Consider the following 24,467-nt stretch of genomic DNA (forward strand, 5'->3'; position numbering starts at 1 on the left):
TCTATAGGCTTTGAGTTATTTAATTTTTCCTAAGTACCCCTGCATAGTGATAGCAGATGCACATTACATTCTGCAAGTGCCTGTATCACCTTCCCACCCCCAATCTAAAGCTGCCTAAAGCAGGAGGATGGAAAACTCCATTAGCCCAGTGCTGTCTGCCCTGCCTGCGTCACCTCAAGAACAGCGTCTCCCCAGCATGGATGACCTTTTACATTACAAACAGATTTCCTTACTGATGCTGTTGTTGGAGTAATGACGAGTGAGCGATTCTTTGAAAACAGGGTGAGGCAGAATGAAAGCATGCGTATGGTAATGCAACACCTCATGCCTGCCACTGCCAGGACGTATGACTCTCCTTTGTACCACAGGTCCATTTAGCCCCATTGGCAGAAGCTCTCTAGGTCTCTCTGGGACGCGGGTGGCGCTGTGGGTAAAACCTCAGCGCCTAGGACTTGCCGATCGCATGGTCAGCGGTTCGAATCCCCGCGGCGGGGTGCGCTCCCGTTGTTCGGTCCCAGCGCCTGCCAACCTAGCAGTTCGAAAGCACCCCTGGGTGCAAGTAGATAAATAGGGACCGCTTACCAGCGGGAAGGTAAACGACGTTCCGTGTGCTGCGCTGGCTCGCCAGATGCAGCTTCGTCACGCTGGCCACGTGACCCGGAAGTGTCTGCGGACAGCGCTGGCTCCCGGCCTATAGAGTGAGATGAGCGCACAACCCTAGAGTCTGGCAAGACTGGCCCGAACGGGCAGGGGTACCTTTACCTTTACCTTTACCTCTAGGATTTCAGACAGATGTGTTCCCCCCCTCCGGCTAATATCAGAGCCCCATCAAGTGCAGATGCTGGAGGCTGAAACCACAAGCTTCTGAATGCGAAGCAGATCCTCTGCCACTAAACTACAGACTCTTCTATAGGTTGGGCATCTTCATGTTGTGGAGAACATAACATACAAATGCATCTTTAGCTGCAGGTGACTAGCAATCTGCTAACGCTTGTTTCTCTTGGGCATACCTGTGACAAAGAGGGTGACTGCAGCGTCGCTCTCATTGGTCCCACGGACGGCAGCGATGGAGACTTCGTACCGTGAGCCAGGGCGCAGGGCCTGCATGGAGTACTGGCTGAGGGGGGGTTGTAGTCGGAAGGTGGTCTTTCCCCCTTCTCCATTCTCGAGGCCATACTTCAGCAGAATGTAGTCAACTTTAGCCCGGGGTGGAGTCCATTCAACAAAGGCCACTGTGTCTGAGACATCTCTCACCAATATCTGGGTTGGTCCGTCAATTACTAGACACAGTTGGTGCATTTAAAAAATTGGAAGAAAGAGACACATTATACAAGAGGAATAGACAGAGAAGAAAGACTTTAATGGATTTTTGCCCTAAGAATCTATACTAAGGACGTGTGCGATTTCTGCTTCTCCCTCCATCCTCTTGGATATGGGTGGAAACTGTAAGCAGGTAGCACTGCTTTTAGGAAGGACAAGAACAAAAAATATATGTGTGGAGATATGCGTCAGAGTTGCAGGTGCTACCTAGTTACTCTGTTGCTTATGATGGCATGCGCATCACACGAGGATCCCCTAAGGATCATTTAATCCTAACTGGAGTTTCTGCACCCAGCCGCCATTTCCATCTGTACCATGTGCAAGACTGTGTGCAATTAATTCCACCTCCTCACCCACATCCAACAATGAATGGAAAGTAAATCAGCTCAAATTGGGCATGAGGGGAGACGGGGTTAATTGTCCGCATCAGCAGGACTACGCTACTTGGGTTGGAAACTGAAGCCGCACCAAGCATTTGCTGGTTTGCACTTGTGTAAGACAAAACTAAGCTGGAGCTAAAACAGGAGGCAAATGCTTGTTAGTCACTTGTGTACCAAACCATCATTACCCTGCTGTTCTCGCTGTGCATCTAATCTCAGACTTATTTCTTGCCTGTGGATTTGAGGACTATTATTCCAGTTTCTATTCCATAGGTTCCAGTTTTCTCCCTTTGTGCTGGTGAAAGCCTAAACCGTGTTCTGCAAGAAGCACATTGGCCTCGTAAAACATGGTTTAGTGGTGGCAAGTTATTTATTTGTTTTATCACATATGTTCAACTCAATGGGACTGACTACGGAATCAACAAGTACAGGAGGTTTGCACTGTAAATTGATATTCCTAATAAAAAGGAGGAAGAGGAAGTAGAAGGGGACAGATGTGCCAACATTTGGTTTAGTTCACTCAGCCACATGCAATATTTCACCTCTCTTGATGATTGTTCAGCGCTTGGTAAATCTCAACCAAGTGTTTGAACAGCCTCCACTGAAAAACATTGTGTCTGACGTTAGATTATTGAAAGTTCTCTTTGTGATGTTTGATCTGAAACTGTTTATTCACCTATGTAAGTCAGTGGGATCAAAAGGTAATATGTATGCATATTTGAACCCCAGTATATTTTATTTTCATGATAGCCCATCATAGCAGAAGCCAACCTACTACCCTTGTAGCTACGTTTTTAATTTCCCACTTTGTAATTTCCACATGGTCAGTTCATTAAGAAATTTATTCAAATAATATGATCTGCAAGGCAAGGAAGGCAAGGAAATTTGAGCATGACAAGTGCTTCTAGCTGCCATTTGCATTTTTAAAAGCGTGTACATTTTCAGGGCAAAGGTGTCTCATTGGGCCTGAGGCAAAACCATCTTTCCCACATCTACAGATTCACCTATGCCGTGTAACCCAGACAAAAGCAGCAGGAGCAGAGCAGCAGAAAGAGCAGAGCCATAGCCATATCCAAATGACCTGAGCAAGAGAGCAAAGTCAAATAAGTTTGCATGTCTATTGGATAATTATTTATGTTTGTTCTTAAATTGTGGGAATGTGGAAGCCCAGTGTAACAGACCCTTGACTGGAAGAAAACAGCAACCACCCCATTGCTATGAACTTTTAGGTAAATGTGAGGATCCTAAAATGTATCATATCTGACATGTATAGAAGTCAGATTTCTAGGAAAAACAGATGACGAAAGGTGGCCAAAGGTGAAGAATAGGGAGGAAACCCAGAATGGGACATTTGAGGAGAGGAAGAAGGGGATAATTCACATAGAATTCAAGTGGATATATTCTCTGCAAGATTTGCTGCTCTGACTGTGTCTCCTTCAAATCAGTCTCCAATAGGGGGAGGTAATTTTGCTGCTTTTTGGGCATCCATTGATAATTCAATAACTCTTGGCAAAGCGTTTCCCACCATAAGAAGAGGATAATGCCCACAGCTTCTCTGAATGAATTCTTGACTCCTTCCAGGCAGGAAGCAGGGCAAGAAAAGTGACTCATGCAGAAAGCCAGGGGGTGGCTGAGGTCTGACGGTGGGCAATTTTCACAAAATCTAAGAGGAGGCATTTTCATGTTTAAACATGAAGTGTGCCTCCAAGTTTTAATTACGAAACAAAGTGTTGTTTGGAACATTTGCAAAATGCACCCATAGATGAACAAGCACCAAAAGAGCGCTTTAAAAGGGGCAGTTGCTTCAGATGGCCTGTAGGTGCCACTTGTAAACCACATCCTGCAAACCATTCTAAAGCAGACAACATCTGTAAAGGAAAAAAGAAAGAGAGAGAAGGAACGTCTGTATATTCCTGCTGACATAATGACAGGGTGACTATGATCTGCATCAGAACCGCTGATTGTTGTTCTGCAGACTCTCTTTTGTCTGAGCGAAACGGCTGCTTGTACGAACGTGATCCTTGGCACACATTTCCTACTCCTCACTCCAAGGTCCATTAATTGCTTTATAATTATCAACCATCTTGGCACATCCCTCTCTCTGAGAACTTTGCAAGAGCTGTTCATGCATTCTTTCTCCCCCCTTAAAGATGTTTTTTGGTGAATGGAGCCATTTGACGCAATTACCAGGAGCCGGCCGAATGAGATCCTCTTTGCTGCAGCTTCAAAGCTAGAAACAAACAGGAGCTAGAATACTAACTACCCATTCATCTGTTGCCCACAAAATGAGCCCTGTGAGATCAGACCCAAAGTTTAGCTCTAGTCCAGCTTCCTCTTTTCAGCCATGGTCAGGCAGAGAAGCTTCTGGGAATGCCACCAGCAGAACAACACGAAGGCAGAAACTCTCCTGTTGTGTGTACCAGGAATTCAGAGGGAGTCTGCCTCCGAATAGGTGGGTTCCATGTAGGTGTAATTGCATATAAGCCTCAGTACCATCTTCAATCCTACCTGGAAGAAAAATTGCTGTTAACCCTCAAACTCGCACAGAACTGCACAGTGGGCTACTCACGGGTTGAGACACTGGCCGAGGCTGGCGGACTCCGGGCTTGTTCCTTGAGGGCAACCACATTGACTGTGTACTCCTCACCTGGTTTCAGGCCTGTCTGATTAAACGTTGTCACGCTGCTAGGGAGCTGTGCAATCACGCCCCCTTCATTGTCCTGGGGAGATTAAACAAGCTGGCTTGAAGTTTGGAAGAAATGGTGGTATTAGTGAATCAAATTTTAATATGATTCCCTTCATATGGGAAGATTGCTTTGTTTACAAATGTGTTCTGAAGTCCAATAAACCCCAGCATATCCCAACCTTCGATTATTTTTTTCTTTAGATACTCACTTTGTTAAATAGGAAATCTTAATTTTCAGGGCCAAATTACCTATCATGCCATACTCATATCAATGCGTCTCTGATTCTTCAATGTTTTTGCAAATAGCAGCCAGTATAGAGGGCATATACCCTGGGACTTTGACACCTTATTACAAACAAAACAAGGCTTGCCACAATGCATTATACAGGCAATAAACACACCCTTAAGGGTCGTGTTCATGTGTTACTCATGTGTAGGGTCCTGCCTTGTGGATGGAGGAACAGGAATGCTCTTTCCTGCAGCAATCCAGCATTGCACTCTGCCACTTGCAGTGAAATTCCAGCAGGTGAACACACAGGCTCAGGTACCCTGGTGAGTTCCTGCTAGGAACCTCCTGGGGTGCCCAAACTCTGCAGAAAGCAGGACTGAATTCCCCAGGTATATCAGCTGATGTGGTTGGACAATAACCCCACCCCACATCCCCATGGGCCAACTTTGACAGGTGTGCAGGACAACCCACATGCCAAGCACTTGGCGTCATTATGACACCAGATGATTGACAGGTGGGGGACCCACTCACTTGACAAAAGGTGGCCTGTGGGGGTGGGGGAGATTAGATCTGGCCCATCAGGCCAAAAAGATTCCCCTCTCCTGGGATGTAACATGTTTGCCTTAAAAAGTGATCACTCCCTATTCAACTAACATGGAAGAAATGTAATGGCATCAAACAGTCCTAACTACTGAGATCTACATACCCTTCCTTTAGAAACGTATTATGAGTGGGGAAGCGGAGTAATTCAGGCACTCACTATTTGTGCTAGTAATGCAGCCTCCACATTGGCCCTCACAGTATTAGACCCTTAGAGATGGAGCTGACCAATGTAATTTGCGCCTGGCAGGAAAGGAGAACCAGGAACTCACCAAAGTGCCACCATATATGAAGCCAATGGCATCTGGACCACATCGTGCCACAAACAGATGACAGCTAGCTTTTAACACTGCTGTGTCCTCCTGCTGCTGTCCTCTGGTGGATCTGAAGGGACACTGGCATCAACCAATTCAGCCTCCCTCCTGCCCCTTGCTCCCTCCCCACAAAAAAACCCTCTGACAATCAAGTAACCCAGCTGAAACACAATGGTCTGACTCTCCTGGGCTCCAGTTGGATGGTGAGAATGTGTTCTTGGAAGAAGGACCACTCTAAATGGTACAGTTACCTTGGGGATAAAGCTGATCTCCCAGCCATCAAACAAGAAGGAGAAGGACTCCCACTGCATCTCGACGGTGGTCTCCGTGATTGTTTTGAACTGCAGCCCTTGTGGAGTGGAGAGTTCTGGAACATAGTGGTGAAGAAAGGGTGGGGGGGAGAGGTTGTGTTAGCTGCACCGTAACCCAGTTTTAATTGTCAACATGTAACCCAAATCTCTACTTTCCATGATCAAAACCATGATGAGTGGGAAAATCAGCTACGATGGAAGTGTGGTTCAGTGGTAGAGCATCTGAACTGCAGGCAGAAGGTCTCAGTTCTTAGCATTCCAGGTAGGTCTGAGGAATATGAAATGGAAGAATATTGAGAGCCCCTAACAGGACCATGGGGTTGCTTCCAGCTCCCGTCAGGCTCTGATCTAATCAACTTTTAAAATTCCATTCTCAGTACACCTAACAGCCTAAACAAACTGTAATGTAATGAAGATTAAAATTATTTTGCCAATCCTACTAAAATGAGTGTCTGCTCTTAGAGATGACATTTAAGGAAGAATGCAGCATCAGGATGAGCACACAAAAACTTGAGAAGTACAAACGTTGACTGGTGCTGTATGGAGCAATGCAAAGGTATAAATATGCATGATTGAATCTATAGCTTGTATCTCTCAGCTCCTCTTTCTGAGGATGTCAACTGTCTAGCAATAAACTCCTCTTTGTTGGAGCAATGCAGCTCACTGCCTGCCTGGAATCTCTGCTAGGCTGTGTATACTTGAGTGATTTCACAAAACTTGTCCACCGCACACAGACTTTACTTCTGAACCCAGATCCGTGGGGTGAAGAGAATGAAGGGGGAACACCCCATGCAAAATGCAAGGAGAAAGTAAAACTTGTAAGTTGTTTTGCTTTTCTTTCCTTTTTCTTTTTACATTCCTAGATAGGTTGATCCTGAGTGGAGTCTTCCAAAATCATACTATCTGAACCACAAGAACCTATTATTAATCTTTGAAGTCCACTGAGCAAAACTGCATAGAGTGACTCTGCACATGTTGCTGGACTACAGTTCCTATGACCCCTGACCATACTAGCTGGGGCAGATAGGAGTTGTGAGTCCAAGAACATCTGGAGAGCCACAGGTTCCCCTCCCTCACCCAAGAGTGCTCTTCTCTCTTCTAAATCAATCAGAAGAACATCTCCCTCCATGAAGAGGCGGAAACATTCAGGCAGTTCCTTCTCCATTTTAAATGGCATGTTCGGTGCCAAAAAACCATGCAATACTTACGGGTGGCCACCTTGACACCAGCTGGGGCGCTGAGCACACCACTGATGACGGCATAGATGGTGACGTTGTATGTCAAGCCTGGCTCCAGCTCCTTGATGGTGACACTGCTCCAGTCCCCAGGCACCCGCTGCTGGAGCTGCAGACCCCCAGGAATTGCTGGCTGGTAGGAGATCACATATTCAGTCACAGCCATTGGCCCATCCCATTCCAGGTCGATGGACCTGTCGCCAACTGCAGCCACTCGCAGGTTCTCAGGTGGAGCAACTGGAGGAAGAGCCGATATATTGACCGTAAGAGGTAAGGTGACCCACAAATCTCTGCAAGGAGCTACGTGTCTTTGAGATGTGCTCCCCACTCAGCCTGTGAACTAAGGCAGTTATCTGAAACACATTTACAAAGTGCCTATGGAATTCAATGCAAGTGGTTTCCAAGTAAAGTTGTATAAGTTCGGGTTGCATGGACCATTTCATGCATCATGATGTAACAAACTGAAATCTCCTCAACCAGCAGCTGCAACCACACCTTCCTCTCCAGCAAATGTACCCCCCCAGAGAACAGGTATGGGAGACTACCAGTTTGAAGCAAATAACTGGGGTGGCAGGAGTTGCTTTACCCTTCCTCTTCCTGCTGTTTCTCCTCTGAAAATCACCCCCCAGCTGCCTTTCTCCTCATAGGGAAAAGATCTGGGAAGGAATTTGGTGGGCCAAGCAGCAAGGAGGGAAAGTATTGCACAGTGTCTCCTCTTGTTGCTCTTCAGTTCCCAATCACAGCAACTGAAAAGAGGTGGTTCTTTTCAGTTAAACAACCCTCCCCCCAGTAACTGAACTGAATTATGGGCTGGGTGCACCAGCAGGTCCCTCATCCTGAAGCAGGAGTGAGGGTTGCATGTTCATAGTTTCAACACTTAAGGTGCATTTATGTAAATCAGCTGTTTGATAGTGAGGAGATTAAGGCTGCAATCCTAACTCTATGGAGCCCATTGGACTAAATAGGTTTAGCTTAGGAGTAGACATGGTTAGGGTTGCAAAAATAGATATACAGTAAATCCAAAACATTATCCTAAATAGCTGATCAACATAAATATAGCTTCCAACTGTCCCGTTTTAACCAGATTGTGATTTTTAGCATCAATCCAACAGGTAATTATAGCTCTGTAATACCTAACTCTTGTCCTGTGCCTAGAATGGAGGGGTCCAAGTGGTTTTCCATTTGCCCTGTTACTTTCCCCTGAAAACCCACTCTTCCCTGCTGAATCAGTGCAAACATCAGCCCACAGAAACCCCCACTGACGTTTGCTCTGATTCAACGGTACAGAGTGGGTTTCCCCAGGGGAAAGCGGCAGGAGAAGTGGAAGTGTGGATGAAACCTGTGTGAAGGTTTAGAAGACTGCAATGTTCTTCCATACACAGAGATGGTGCCTTCCCCACTTTACAAACAGGGCACACCACCACCATGACAAGAGGCCAGTCCTTGAGCATGCCAGAGTCTAAACTGAGGGAGAGTCGGAAAGCACTCTGTAGAGGTCTGTGCATTAAATTTCAGTGTTTTGGAACTAGATTAGACGGATGGAGAGCCATAAGTCACTGTCCTATTCACCTAGTCACTTTTTCTGCTGTGGCAGAAGGTGTCCAAAATCCAGAAATCTCCTGGTATTTGTATTGTTACTTTGCACTGTACCTTTAACTCAAACCTCCTTGTTATTAGTACCACCTGGAGTTGGCTTTATATGTTTTTCAAAAAATATTGTTAGTAGCAGTGACTACATTATTACATGAGCACTGTTCCACAGCATTTGATATTTTCATTTACATACATTCATTCGAAATAAGATGGGGTATGTACTCTTTTTCATTACTGTTTGTATTACAGTTTATAATTTTTGTAAAGTGATATGTGCATGCAGGTCATCATCTGTAAAATTTTATTTCCAGTTTATGAAGCAATTCTATATCCTCCCACCACACTGATGAAGAATTCTATGAAACAGTAGTCAATATCCGGAATCACTGTTCAGTGTTGGACATCATATTTGCTGAATATACAAAGCTTCACAGCTTGTCTTTCATCGTACAAAGTCTGGTACCTCGCTTCATTTAAAGATTTTCAGAGACTTTGAGCCTAAAGATTTCATTTTGTGCTTGTTTTGGTTTGAAGGAATTCTATAAAGATTGTCTATTGCGTATGTATATGGTCATCGTGTTGCCTAGACATTGCTGACGTTCTCTTTGCAACACGGGGGTTTGTTTGGTTACAAAATCCAGAAATGACACAGGCCACATATGCACCATGCATTCAAGGCATATTTCAAGCACACAATACCTCCCAGAGAATCCCCAGAACTGTAATTCCCTCCCTCACAGGGCTACACTTTCTTTTACAGACTACACTTTGGGGAGGCGTGTGCTTTGAATGTGTGGTGTATATGCAACCCCCACGGCTGCCCAGAAAGGTTTGCAATCTTAAACAGGGCATCTCAAAGAGAAGGTGAAGGCAGCACTGCTAAAAGGGGGCAGAGGGGAGTAGGGAAGGCTTATGTACTAGCGAAAAGCGCAGGAAAAAGGTCAAACTATGATGTGGCCTTTATGATACTTTTCAGTAGGAAACAGATTTATTCCAGCTGTATTGCAAGTGATTGACATGAAACTTTGTGCCCAACTTCTATACGGCACACCAGTGTGGATTTCAGGTGACCTCAAGAGGTTGGATAAATTTCACGCATCCCTTCTGAGGTCATTATTAGGACTTGCAAACTCTGTAAAATATGAAACAATATGTTGTGAGCTGGGAATATTGCCTTTATCAGTAAGAGTATGGCTGAGGACCTTGAAAGATTGGATCTTCCTCCATTATAGAGCCCTATCCCCTAATTCTCTACTTTACGATCTTTTAAGTGATAGTGCAATTCACAATCTATCATTGACTTGCAGGAGAAAATTGGATTCGATAGGGCTCACTCTAACTGATTTTGAAATTTCTGATCCCAAAGATACATGGGAAATTATCAGGAAGACTCTTACAGAAAAACGTGTCCTCGCCATGCTTGAGGTTGCAAAGCACAGCACCTGCTCTCCTACCCACTTAAATCTACCTTTGTGTAGAGATTTCCAAAAGGGATACATGACAAATCTGAAGAAACATGAACTGTGTAGGCTGTTTATGTTGGCCAGATTTAACATGTTTTCCTCGGTGGTAGTGAGAGGAAGATACTTAGCTTTCCCAGAATCAGAGCGTCTCTGCAAATGCGGAAAACAGGAACCCGATACTCTGGAGCATGTGTTCTTTTCCTGTGATTTTGGCAGTTATGCCAGAAGACAATTGTTTGAGGCCCTAAAATTTAATAGACAGATTTTTACACAACCAACTGTTCAGGACCTGCTGGCGGACAGCGATGATCAAATTACTGTTATAGTGGCTGAATTTTTGAGTGCTGTCCATGAAGAAAGAATGGGCCATGATAGAGAGACTTAGTGGTTCTTAATGGTAGGTGATGTTGCTGTGTTGTATTATATTATCTATGTACATCGATTTATTTTTTGGAGTTAAGAATAGGACTGGGATAAATTGTGTTCGCTGAGCCCGTATTTTATACAGTCTGTATATGATGTTTGTTTGATAATGTGTGGTGTGCTATGCCTAATAAAGGATTTTGAATTTGAAAATAATGGATTTAAGGGGGCAATGCAAAAATACGTGAGTTCTCTCTCTTCCACCAGAAAACCTTTGGCACAACAAAGATTAGCTCTAATAAGCAGAGGGCATTTGGGATTTAAAGATTCTGCATGTGCAGCCTGCTGTAAATAATAAGGCAGGAGAAAGCGCCTTTCTTGAGTCTACCTCACGTGTGCAGGAGAGCAAATATCAAAATGTCAGTGTCAACATTGGAACACCACGGCTTTTTTAATTAGCAAGAGCAAATTACTCCTTTCACATTAGCTGCTAAACCCTTGGCCATGCCACTGTGTTTGCTGATGGCATTACTTCCGATATTCTTCTTACCCTTTGCGGAGGAGGGATCAGCTCAGTGTTACTCGTTCACCACAAATGATCCACAAGAACTGTGGACTTTATCGTGGACTCAGAAAGGGCAGACAGTGTGCAATCTCATGCACACTAACCTGGCATGATACTCCATTGAACAAGAGGGACTTACTTCTTGAGGGTGTGACTGCACACAATGCCAATTGTTTGACCACCATAAGAACAGGATGCTGGACAAGATGGGCCTCTGCTGTGATCCTGTTCTTGATCTCACGTTCTTGTTTCATTTCTTTGAAAAGATCCATCTGGAATTAAGTTTTAATGCTGGACCAGTGTGGACCATACCTTTGGGCCAATCTAGTGCACCACCTGGTGCTCGCTTGTTCTCCCTGATCATGCTGTCTATGGGCAGGAGGAAAGGCGGGTCTGGTGCCAGCCTATGTCTCTATCTGACTTTGGACATGCCATCCCCGTGCAGATGTGTACAGTACACCTAGTGGGGAGGGAAGAGAAGCAGCCTTTGTTCTACTCCATGTGATGGAATTGATCAGCCCAAAGAGTTTGCAAAAAGGGTGGGCAATAGTAGTTAGAAGAGTCCTGGAAAATAAGCTGTTGGAGATTGAAAGGGTGTTTGATTCTGGCCACTGCCTTCATTTTTCTGCATTCCCTCAGGGGTGGAGAATTTATTTAGCAGAGACATCAAACTGCTTTGGGTTAGGAGACAGCACTGTGCTGCTGAGCACCCCTCATCAGATTCAAGCTTGTTGTTTTAAGTGAGAAATGCCAAGCGGTGCTTTTATCTTATTGCTCAAATAGCCTCCTTGAGTGGACACAAGTGGAAAAACGCTTTCGATAACAGCCCTGACGCTCCTCTAGATACATACTTTTAAAACAGTAAAGACAAGGGCACATTGTTGCTTCACTAAAGAATGGCAAGAATTCCCAAGCAGGCCCAGGATGTAGTCCTGGCCACAGTAGATCAGGCACATTCACCATAGCAAAAGCCAGGGGTGCAACTCAGTAAACTGTCTTCTGTAGAATTCTCAAGACAGCATTCTAAGGTGTGCAAATGGGTCTTTCAGATGCCAACAGTTAAATAGAAAAGCAGCTAGTCAGATCACAGTTTGGAATCTTACTTCTTGATCCTTCCTGGAGTTGCCTTTGGCAAAATAGGAAAATGGCATCCCAGCTGACCCCAGTCATGGAGCTTTTGACGACTTTCCTTCCAGTATCTGTTTCTGAGGTCAGGGCTCCTGAGCAAATTATTTGAACAGCCCCATACACCAGTGTTGTCCAGTGGAGGCTGGTGTACACTGGGTGGAAGGTCGGCCAGCCAACCGTAGGTGGAGCCAGAGTCAATAAACCAAACATAGGTGGAGCCAACTATTTCTGGTTTTGTCCCCATTCTGCTGCCTGCTGAATTCTAGAAAGGCAGCACTGAGACCGAGGAGGAAGAGAAGGTGCCTGGCAGTGCCTCCCTTACTGCAAGGAGGTGGGCATGTGGGGGCTGGTTCAGGGCAGACTGAGCATGGTAGGGCAGTGCCCTATAAAGCCCAATAGACGAGCCTTCACTGCTGTTGTCTCAAGATTTCAGTCTTGAGTTCTCGTGGCAACACCTGACTTCTTACCCCAAAGATCGCTGCTGAAGTCCCTCTGCCACAAGGCATTGCCGAAGCCTCTTCCCTTTCTGCCATACCAACTGTGCTCAACAGCTTCCCTGCTCTCTCATAGCAGCCATCCCTCTCTCATCATAGCATGTGGGGAAACTCGCTACGGTGACATCTCCCTTTTTAAACAAAGTCAAGGCGATTTAATAGAATGTCAGCTTTTCACAATGGATCTGGTTGTACCTGTGAAATAGTTACAATAGCTTCGACATTATTATGTAAATATATGATAATGCATCGGATGGGTGATGGAAGGGAAGCCAGGACGCTAGCATGCCTACAGCTGCATAGCAGCAACATTTTTTTAAAACAAAAACAAAAGAAGGAATCTGCAAAACCTATAAAAAGGAGAAATATGTGCACTGATTGAGCAGGAACAATTACTAGGAAACATGGGCTGTGCAGAGGGCATCACGCAGCCTGCCTGGCTGACATGCCATCCTACCTGCTGAGCAGTCTCTCCCCTGGTAGCCTTCCTCGCAAGAGCACAGGCCCTCCTGGCAGAATCCGCGCCCGCTGCAGGCGTTGAGGCATCTCAGCTGCCCGCAGTCTTCCCCCACGTAGCCCTCCTGGCAGATGCAAGTCCCGTTGGCACATCTCCCCTTTCCTGAGCAGTCCTCGGGGCACCTGAGCTCACTGCAGTCTTCCCCAGCAAAGCCCTCTTCGCAGATGCATTCTCCATCCACACAGAGCCCCCGGGAGCTGCAGTCGGTGGGGCAGCGGGCCTCTGAGCAATCCTCTCCGCTATAGTCACTGTCACAGATGCACTGCCCATCAACGCACACGCCCCGGCTTGAGCAGCCCATGGGGCAGAGGGGCTCGGAGCAGTTCTTCCCAGCCCAGCCTTCATTGCAGACGCAACCACAGGATTCCAGGCTGAAGTTGCCATGGCCGCTGCAGTGGGGGATGTAATCTAGCTGCCCTGGAAGGGTGGAGAAAAGCATTGCCATTAATAATAGTACTTAGCACACTTTGTGTGCTTTATCTTAGGCAGGCGTAGTCTGCTGCACAAATATGAGATGGGGGACGCCTGGACTGGCAGTACTGCATGTGAAGAGGATCTAGGGGTCTTAGACCACAAGCTTAACCCAAGTCAACAGTGTGATGCAGCAGCAAAAAACGCTAATGCTATTCTAGGCTACACCAACAGAAGTATAGTGTCCAGTTCAAGGGAAGCAACACTACCGCTCTATTGTGCCTTGCTCAGACCACACCTGGAGTACTTGTGTCCAATTCTGGGCACCACAATTTAAGAAGGATGTTGACCAGCTGGAACGTGTGCAGAGGAGGGCAACCAAGATGATAGAGGGTCTGGAAACTAAGTCAGATGAGGAACAGGTGAGGGAGCTGGGTGTTGTTTAACCTGAAAAAGAGGAGACTAAGAAGAGATATGATAGCTGTCTTCAAATATCTTAAGAGCTCTCACATGGAAGATGGCAAATGCAGTTCCTCACAATGCCCAAGTCCTTAGAATGGACATCAGGTGTTCTGGAGATCTGTTGTACCGGGGATGCTTTCATGAGCATGCTCCGTTGTGTTCTGTGAGGTAATGTTTGTCGCCTGCTCCTATCCTGGCACCTTAAATGCTGCAGCAGCCAGCGCTATTTTTCTAGAAAAAGAGGTGCCGGAATTCACCATGAACGCCTCCCTTGTTCTCTTATAATGGCAATGGTGTCCACCTGAGAAGTGCCAGAACTGATTTCCCATGATTTCTGGCTGAAAAGAAGCCCTGGCAACAGGAATATTCTAGGCCTCAGGGATCTTGGGAAATATTTTAACAGGGGCATCTAGTTGCCACTGGGAGTGTGATGGACATCCAAATATTGAAATTTTTTCTACCTTTTCAAAGGGGTGATGGTTTTAAAAATTTATCTAATAAATAGAACAATGTTCCCAGGGTTGGGGGCGGGGCTCAGAATTGCAATCCTTATCCCATCTTGGGAAACTAAGGAACCTCTGCCAGCTAAGGATAACCAATGTGAACAGTTTTGCCCCTGTCTGTGGGGCCCTGCTTAAAGATGGCTAAAACAAACCCCCGTGTTGTGGTAGCTGAAAGGTGTCATGAAAAGCGTCCCTGCTGTGCCATTTTGGATCAACCCTAAATACAGAAGAGATGCAATCAATAGAAAAATGAATGATAGGTAAGACACACAGAATGAATTTATGTTGGATGAAAGAGGAAAAAACAGTATTTTTGCAGAATGTGACATGCACATGTGTCAGGGGTTCAGGAGCAGAGGGAACGGATGGCGAGGAATCGGAAGGAGAGGTTAGCGATGATAGCCGTCCGAGATCTCTAAGTCTGTCCAGCGAATCGGAGGATTCACAGAAAGGGGCTCCCGTGGGCAGAGCTGGGGGGTTACCAAGAGGGGCACCCCAGGAAGAAGGGACCAGAGGGGATTCAGAGAGCAGCAGCTGGAAATCCGGACCAGCTACTCCACCAGAGAGCAGCAGGGGGGAGGAGTTCCAGGCACCAGCGACAGGCAGCTCTCCGGCAGCAGCCACGCCTGCGTCAGAGAGCGAGGAAACGGTAGAGAGGAGGGTCGGAGACAGAGCGCGCGCGCCAAGTTCAAATGTACCAGAGGGAGGCGCAATGAGCAGCCCGGAAAGGGAGCCAGGTCCTAAAGCCCGCCGAAGGGAGGGGGAGGAATCCGAAGGGTCCGCATCCGAGGCATCCAGGAAGGAAGGAACCCCGGGGGGTGGTAGGACCCAGAGGCGAAAGGAGAGACGCAAAAGGTGGAGCAAGGCTAGGGTCTTGAACTGGTGTACAGGAGGCGGAGATTCAGATGGGACTTCGCCGATCTAGGGAATAGACGTAGAGACGCACGCTAAGATGTGGAAATGGAAACTATACTTCAATAAAGACTTTATTCCGTTCTACCGGCTAGCGTTGGTCCTTTGTGAGCCGGGACCTAGAGGCAGTCTCTGACAGTAAGTCCCATCTCCCAGAAGTTTTCATCAGTTCTCTTTGACTCAAGCGGCGTGTGGGGAGCGAAGCAGGGAGGAAAGAGGACTGGTGCCTTTGGAGCTCACAAAAGTCAAGCGACATGTCTACTGAAGAGCAAATTGCTTCCCTGCGAGAAGCGGTAACGCAGCTCAGCGCAGAGATAATCGCCTCCAGGAAAAGAGAGGATGAAGCGGCTGCTGCATGCCGAGATCTCCAAGCCAGGTTGGAAGTGCTTACTAAGCAGGCACAAACGGGTTCCAGATCCGAGGGAATCGGGTTGGGAAGGACTGGAGGCAGCATTGTATCTCACTTTGATGGGAATTTGCAGCAGTACCCCAATTTCCGAGCAGACGTGCAGTTTGCGCTGAAACTGCTGGAGAAAGAGTTTAGAGATGAGCAAGAAAAAGTGGGGTTTATCTTGTCTCATTTGCATGGAGAGGCGAAAGCATGTCTGCGCAATCTGTGGAGAGATATGGACCCAGCGCTCCAGAGTTCAGCTGCATTCATTAAAGCGATGGATTCTTGCTTTCTATCGAAAATAGACATTGACATTGCCCGTAAGGACATATTTGAGCTGAGACAAGGGAAAGCCAGCGTGAGGCAGTATCACTCCCGCTTTTTTGCATTGGTCAATGCCTTGGGGTGGGACAAGGATTCCCCCCCCGTTAGAGATCTTTATTGGGAAGGATTGAACCCCCAAATCAAGGATGAGATAGCGCGGGGGGAGAGACCCAAAAGCACCCAGGAAGTGGTGGACAGATCGCTTGCAGTGGGGGTGAGGCTGGAGGACCGCCCTTGGGACAGAGGAGAAGGGCGTTGGGGACGCACACCAGCCAGAGTGCCCTCCCTCTTGCCCAGGGATGTCGCGCGTGCGCAATCAACGCCTCCGCAAGCAGGGGGGGAGGAGCCAATGGAGATCGGCGGTGCTAGAGCTCATTCAGCCACCAGAGCCTTAACACTGGGAGCAGTCAAAACAAAGCAGCCTAGAGGGAACAGGAAGTGTTACATCTGTGACAGTTCGAAGCACATGGCGAAAGAGTGTCCCCAGAGGCTCCACAAGCACACTGCAGCTTCAATGACAGTAATGGAAGCAACTCAGCAAAGTGAACCACGGCAGGGAAACGGAAGCACTGGGGGCCAGCCAGGCGAGTCAGTGAAGAAGTCCCCAGAGATTTTGAAGCCCACGGATCCCCTCCCGCCCAAACCAGTGGTGCAGCTCACCGCATCGCTCCAGCTGCCCAGTGGTCTCACTTTAGAAGTGCCGATTACGATTGACTCTGGCAGTAATGCGGACTTTATCGCACTGGAATTCCTTCAACAACACAACATAGCGCTACTGCCAGCCACACTGCCCCTGAACGTGGTCACAGTGGATGGCAGGGAACTGCTAGGGGGGCAGGTGGTGCAGCAGACACCACCTATGGTGATGCAAATTGGGAATCACCGAGAAGTCATCAGCTTCAACGTCACCCAATTGTCGGACACGCCCATAGTGTTGGGCATGAGTTGGCTGGATAGGCACAGCCCGGCATTAGCGTGGTACCAGCGGCAATTGACCTTCTGCTCTTCCTACTGCGCAGCGCACTGCATCCAGACCTGCCAGGAAGGAGAGGGGCGAGAGGATGCACCGCAGCTACACCTAGGCATGGTGCAAGCGGTGCCCAACAAGTACAAGGAGTTTTTGGAGGTCTTCTGCGAGAAGGAGGCGGACAAACTGCCCCCCCACAGACCCTATGACTGCAAGATTGATCTCCTGCCGGGGGCAACGCTGCCAACAGGGAAACTGTATTCCATGTCTGAGGATGAACTGCAGGAACTTAGGGAGTTCATAGACCACAATTTGAAGCGCGGGTTCATCCGGGAGTCGAAAGCTGTAGGGGGCAGCCCAGTATTCTTTGTGAAGAAGCGAGACACGCCCCAGAAGAGGCTTGTAGTGGACTTTCGAATTTTGAACTCGAAAACCAAGCCCTCGTCCTTCCCCATGCCCAAAATAGACGACCTGCTCGCGACGGTAAGGAAAGGACGCGTTTTCACCAAGTTGGATCTGCGAGGCGCGTACAACCTGATTCGTGTGCGGGAGGGCGACGAGTGGAAGACGGCCATGTTCACACCACTGGGCACCTACGAATACAGAGTTATGCCCTTCGGATTACAAAATGGCTCTCACTGTTTTCAAGCCTTTATGCATCACGTGTTGGCGGGACTCCTTTACAAGAAGTGCGTATGCTTCCTGGACGACATCCTGATATTTTCTGAGTCGCGAGAGGCGCACGAGAGGGATGTCAGGGAAGTTCTGCAGAGACTAAAGGAGCACAGGCTGTACGCCAAGCTGGAGAAGTGCCAGTTCGACGTGACGGAGGTGGATTTCCTGGGCTATAAACTGTCGGACAAGGGGCTCGCCATGGACAGCGCCAAGGTTCGCTCAGTATTGGACTGGAAAAGCCCGCGCAATCGGAAGGAAGTCCAGCGGTTTGTCGGCTTTGCCAACTTTTATCGCAAGTTCATCAAGGGGTTCGCTATGCAAACGGCGGCCATCACCGACACGCTCAGCTCCAAGAAGAAGAAGTTTCTCTGGACGGAGGAAGCGGAGCAGTCCTTTCAGAAACTCAAGCGTCTCTTCGCGTCCGAGGAGCAGCTGCTGCATGTGAATCCCAGCAGACCGATGAGGGTGGAGACAGACGCCTCAGACAGAGCCGTGGGAGCTGTACTGTTGCAACAAGACCAGCAGGGGGACTGGAGGCCGTGCGCCTTCTACTCAAGGAAGCTCAGCAAGTCGGAGCAGAATTACACCATCTGGGACAGGGAGTTGCTAGCCATCCATGCAGCGTTCAAGGCGTGGCGGCACTTCCTTATCGGAGCCAGACACACAGTGCAGGTCCGCACGGACCACAAGAATCTAGAGTACTGGCGCACGGCGAGGTTCCTGAATCAGAGGCACATTAGATGGGCAGAGTTCTTCGCGGACTTCGACTTCAAGATAGAGTACATCCCGGGTGACAACAACATCATGGCGGATGCCTTGTCCAGAAAGCCGCAATACCTCGAGGAGGAGGCACCGTCGGCAGCCAAGCACATTTTCGCACCGGAAGCGTGGGCTTGCGCCTCGGCGACCGTGGATCTGGACGCCGTACGTCGAGCGTTGCAGGAGGACCCCTTCGCGCTAGCCAAGATGGAGGAGGTGCACAAGGGCACGGTGAAGGACGACGAGTTCCAGATCAGAGACGGTTTGCTCATCCGCAAGGGAGCACTCTACGTGCCGGGGAATGACCTCCGCGCGAGGGTGCTGCAGCAGCTACACGACGCCCCCACTGCCGGGCACTTTGGCAGAGAAAAGACTGTAGAACTAGTGACCAGAGACTTTTGGTGGCCCAAGATGCGGGGGGAAGTAGCGGATTACGTATCGAGATGCGACACCTGCCAAAGAGCCAAGTCAGTGCACAAACCGCCGGCGGGATTGCTGGAACCGTTGCAGACGCCGTCTGAGCCGTGGGAACGGGTGGCCCTGGACTTTGTCACGGATCTGCCCAGTTCGAGGGGAAAGACGGCAGTGCTTGTGGTGGTGGACATGTTTACCAAGATGGCACACTTCATTCCGTGTGCGAAGGTGGCCACGGCAGAACAGACCGCCAAACTGTTCATAGACCACGTGTTTAAGGTCCACGGTCTGCCACGATCTATTCTATCCGACCGGGGGCGGCAGTTCATCTCGAACTTCTGGCAAAAGTTGATGGGCATCCTGAACGTCAAGATCAATCTAGCGTCGGCGAGACACCCGCAGACCAACGGACAAGCGGAGAGGGTCAACGCCATCATGCAGCAGTACCTGAGATGCTACGCCAATCAGCAGCCTAACACGTGGGTGGACTACCTGCCCCTCGCAGAGTTCGCTTACAACAATACGAAGCACGTGTCGACGGGGGTGACGCCGTTCTTCGCCAACAACGGGAGGCATCCCAGAACCTTCCCAGGTTTAGAGAGAGTGGGGGAGGGGGAGCCGCAGGCAGCGGAAGAATTAGCGTCAGAGTTGCAGGAAGTCCACGAACAGCTTAGGAGGCAGTTGGAACTGGCAAAGCACGCATACAAACTGCAGGCTGACAGACACAGGAGAGTAGGGGAAGACATACAGGTGGGAGACTGGGTTTGGTTAGCAGCGCAAGCAGTGCCGACCAGATCGTTGGCCAAGAAGAAGCTAGGGCATAAGCAGCTAGGGCCTTACCAAGTCCAGGCACAGGTCAATCCAGTGGCCTTCCGGTTAGCGCTTCCGGAGGGTTCCAGAATGCATCCGGTCTTCCATAGATCGGTGCTCACGCCCTACAAAGCACCGCATAGATTTCACGAGCCAGGCACAGCACCAGATCCGCCCAGAGAAGGACCCAGGGAAAGGGGGTCGCCAAGAGGGGAGCGCATCAACGAAGCCACAGAGATTTTAGACTCGAGATGGGGGGAAGAGGGAGTAGAATACCTTCTTGCCAGAGAGGATACCCCGGCCAGCGCCAACAGTTGGGTGCCGGGCTATGCCTTGGACGAGCCTCTTCTCAAGGAAGAGTTCCATGCCATTTTCCCACACAGGCCCATGCCAGCCGAGTATTTCGATGACTGGCTCTTCACACCCACACTTTCAGGCAGCACGTTCCAGGGGTTCGACTCGGACGAGGAGACGGCACCACACATACGCTCTCCGGAAGGTTCACCCTCGGGTTCTGCCTCAGACCGCTCCTATTGGTGGGATAATCAACCAGAGGAGCAGTGGCGCAGGAAGTGGCTGGGGGGTCCCTGGCAGGCATCACCCTCAGAGGGGAACGGGGGAGAGATGGACATGGACGTGTTGGGGGAGGACGTGGGATTTGAACACGAAGGCAGGGAGATGGAAGCAGAGGAGATCGACGTCGACGAGCGCACGGAGGACGAGCCAGACCTGCCCGATGTAATGTACGACACGAGGGAAGAACTGTATCCGGCACTCACCCCTGCCACGACGGAGCACCCAGAACCCACACCGGAAGGAGGGGAGGGGGGAAGGGGGGGCTTCGAGGGGGGGATGGATGTCAGGGGTTCAGGAGCAGAGGGAACGGATGGCGAGGAATCGGAAGGAGAGGTTAGCGATGATAGCCGTCCGAGATCTCTAAGTCTGTCCAGCGAATCGGAGGATTCACAGAAAGGGGCTCCCGTGGGCAGAGCTGGGGGGTTACCAAGAGGGGCACCCCAGGAAGAAGGGACCAGAGGGGATTCAGAGAGCAGCAGCTGGAAATCCGGACCAGCTACTCCACCAGAGAGCAGCAGGGGGGAGGAGTTCCAGGCACCAGCGACAGGCAGCTCTCCGGCAGCAGCCACGCCTGCGTCAGAGAGCGAGGAAACGGTAGAGAGGAGGGTCGGAGACAGAGCGCGCGCGCCAAGTTCAAATGTACCAGAGGGAGGCGCAATGAGCAGCCCGGAAAGGGAGCCAGGTCCTAAAGCCCGCCGAAGGGAGGGGGAGGAATCCGAAGGGTCCGCATCCGAGGCATCCAGGAAGGAAGGAACCCCGGGGGGTGGTAGGACCCAGAGGCGAAAGGAGAGACGCAAAAGGTGGAGCAAGGCTAGGGTCTTGAACTGGTGTACAGGAGGCGGAGATTCAGATGGGACTTCGCCGATCTAGGGAATAGACGTAGAGACGCACGCTAAGATGTGGAAATGGAAACTATACTTCAATAAAGACTTTATTCCGTTCTACCGGCTAGCGTTGGTCCTTTGTGAGCCGGGACCTAGAGGCAGTCTCTGACAACATGTCAAATATAGTTTGGAATAAGAGGAAAGGTAGGTTTGTTGACCATATTCAAAATGATTCAATATGGGTTTGTAAACATCCCAACATTTCACAGGTGAAAAGAGGGGCACTCTTGTGTTCTTGTCCCCGCCTTGTTCTCACTGCAAAGGAACACAGCTGGAGACTCTGTACTGTTAAATATTTCTGAAGGCTCTTACCTTTCTGAGATACCTGCTTAAAGTGAAATAGCTTGCTCTGCATTCGTTTCTCAGTCTGAATGTATGCACTGGGCCATCTCTTTTAATACTTTTCTCCGAAAGATTTTTTAGTAGAATCTCTAATTTCACAATGGAAATTTTGGTTATGTTACGATCAGGTTGTTTAAATTTGTGCATTTGGCAACATTTAATACCTGGATATGTGTGTGTAAAAGGTAAGTTAGTGCACAGAGCACACCAATAATTTCTTCTTCTTCTTCTTCTTATTTTAAAAAGGCATCACCAGCCTTCGGAAAAAATAGGATTGCTGATATATTGGGGGGGGGGTCAAGGGCTGTCACACGTCTGCAGGTAAAGGTGGAACAAATGCCAAAATCCAATTCAGGTTTGACCCCTGGGTCTCCACTGCCGCTTCTCCCTTGGCCTTCTACCCCACTGAAAATGCCATGAAGAACTGTTCCCTGTGGCTTTTGGTGAGCACCATAGGTGTCTCTAAATGAAGGAAAGGAATGGCTACCCCTTCTCATCTTTATTTATAAGCCTAAGACCAAACAGGGCAGGAGGCTGACTTTCGAAATGGTATGGAGGATGCTTCCACACGGCAGGTTGTTTTAGTCTCACACATCCAGTTTTTTTCACAGCATCCATACAATGTCATCCTCATCAAAATGCCACCCCATATTCTCCCCACCCCACATTTTAATCTGGATTTACTGTTTCCACGGGTACTTTACTACTTATTGGATTTTCCACAGAAACTGTAAATCCGGATGAAATGAGAAATTATTATACAAGGGGGTGGCATTTTGATGAGAATGATGTGTGCATGTTGGGCAAAACTTGCATCTATAAGCAGCACCAAGTTCCCAATAAGCCGCCGTGTGCAAGCACCCTAGAGGGAAAACAGGGATAAGAAGTTTATGGCATGAGCCTCACACACAACTCCCATCTCCAAGGTATTACTGTTACTCTAACATCAGCTTCTTCTTTCTCTGCCTCAACTTTCAAACTTTCACTCTTAAGATTCCTTGTTTCAATTAGCCATTATCTCCTAGGTCTTGAAAGCTCACAGGTCCTTATTGGACTGGGGTGTGTGTGTGTGTGTGTGTGTTAATTGTTTTTAATACTATAATACTTGTTCCAGACCAGGAATCATGAGTGCCTGGCATGTGTAAAAGCCACTACCTTATTTTTGTGTGCCCCATTTCACACAGATAGTACCAGGGATGCTCAAATTCAGAATTAAGGGAACTAGTGGGAGATCAACAAAACGTTGCAGCGTATCCCTGTCCTGTAAGAGGAGCCTTCAATTGCTGCTCAGGCGCCATCTCAGGAGGAGGGGATTTCAGAAGAGGCCTCTACCATGCTATGTAGAGCTAGAGGGTTCAGATTTTGGGTGCAATCCTATACAGGTCTTCTGAGATGTAAATCCAATTGAGCTAAATGAGGCTTACTCCTGGGAAGATGCGTATAGGATTGCAGATTAAGCCTCTCTCTCTCTCTCTCTCTCTCTCTCTCTCTCTCTCTCCCCCATCACCACAGGCAGAAGTGAACATAGAGTAATCCAGGATTTTAACAAAACTGTGATGAGGCTGGAGTGGGCTTCTCATTATGACTCTCCCAAGCAAAGCTACAGCAAAGGCACCTCAAAATTCCATCTCCATGCAATGGAACCATAGGATCATAGAATTGTAGAGTTGCAAGGCAGAGGCGGAACTAGCTGCTCTGGCACCCGGAACGGCGCACACGCTGCGACCCAGGGGCGGAGCTAGTCCCCCGTGGGGGTGGAGCTAGCTGCCCGGGGGGACGGGGCTAGCTGCTTGCAGCGAGCTTCCCAGGGGGCGCTGCAGCGATGTCACCCCCCTCAGGGATGACACCCGGGGCGGACTGCACCTACCGCACCCCCTTCCTCCGCCAGTGCCCTGAAGACCACCTGGTCCAAACTCTCTGCCATGCAGGAATATGCTGCTGTACCACGTGGGGATTTAGTTTTTTAAGATTTCCCTATCTTTATAGGCTCAGCCACCCCAAACAGTCTGTAAGTCCTGGAAGCATGCAGATCCTTACTAGACTACTGTATCTGAGATTAAAAATAAATGAATAAACAGCACCACATTTTTCACTCTATAAGACGCACCAGACCACAAGACGCACTTAGTTTTTGGAGGAGGAAAACAAGGAAAAAAATATTCTGAATCTCAGAAGCCAGAACAGCAAGAGGGATCGCTGCAAACCCTGTTGCTGTTCTGGCTTCTGGGATAGCTGTGCAGCCTGCATTCGCGCCATAAGACGCACACACATTTCCCCTTACTTTTTAGGAGGGAAAAAGTGAGTCTTATAGAGCAAAAAATACGGTAATTTAAAGGGGTTGGCATTCGACTATGTTTTACGCAGAGCAGAGCCATTTAAATTAATGTAGCTAACTTAGTCATGCATATTACAGTGGGTCTACTTGGAGTAAAACTTAGTTGAATATCATGCTTGGGTACAACTGTGTACCTAGGGAGTCCCCTGATAATGTAGAAAAACCTCTGCCTTTTTGTGTCTGGCCTCATCTCCCCTCAAAAACAGTAGGCACTCAGTGAGCTAAGCTCGCTATTAGAGGCAATGATGATGATAATGATAATGGATAGCCCCTTTTGACAATGCTTCTAAAAGCCCTTTCAAGCTGTTTGCCTCAAGGGTTTTTGTACCTACCAGTGTTTGAAAATCCTGTGGGAAATTGGGCCTGCTTTCTCCTGAAGTAGCCACTGCTGCTTGACCCATGATGAAACTGAAGCCCAAGCCTGCCTGATGATATTAATATTTACACTTATTTTCATAAAGGTGCATAGCAATCAAAATTCAAAGTCTTTACAGCATCCTTTTA

At 48.5% G+C, this 24,467-nt stretch overlaps 1 protein-coding gene across 2 annotated transcripts in view; it reads right to left on the reverse strand.

The window, feature by feature from the left end:
• TNR (tenascin R) overlaps positions 1–24,467 on the reverse strand; it is a 368,751-nt gene that overhangs the window by 45,960 nt on the left and 298,324 nt on the right. For both annotated transcript variants that reach the window (XM_083621543.1, XM_083621542.1), the window contains 5 exons: positions 13,139–13,615; positions 7,049–7,312; positions 5,781–5,896; positions 4,270–4,420; positions 1,011–1,280 (listed from right to left, as the gene is read on the reverse strand). In XM_083621543.1, coding sequence (XP_083477669.1) covers positions 1,011–1,280; positions 4,270–4,420; positions 5,781–5,896; positions 7,049–7,312; positions 13,139–13,615 — 1,278 coding nt within the window. The remainder of the gene's footprint in view (positions 1–1,010; positions 1,281–4,269; positions 4,421–5,780; positions 5,897–7,048; positions 7,313–13,138; positions 13,616–24,467) is intronic.

Source organism: Podarcis filfolensis (assembly GCF_964270895.1).
Source record: "Podarcis filfolensis genome assembly, chromosome: 6".
In the NCBI taxonomy this organism is placed as follows: domain Eukaryota; kingdom Metazoa; phylum Chordata; class Lepidosauria; order Squamata; family Lacertidae; genus Podarcis; species Podarcis filfolensis.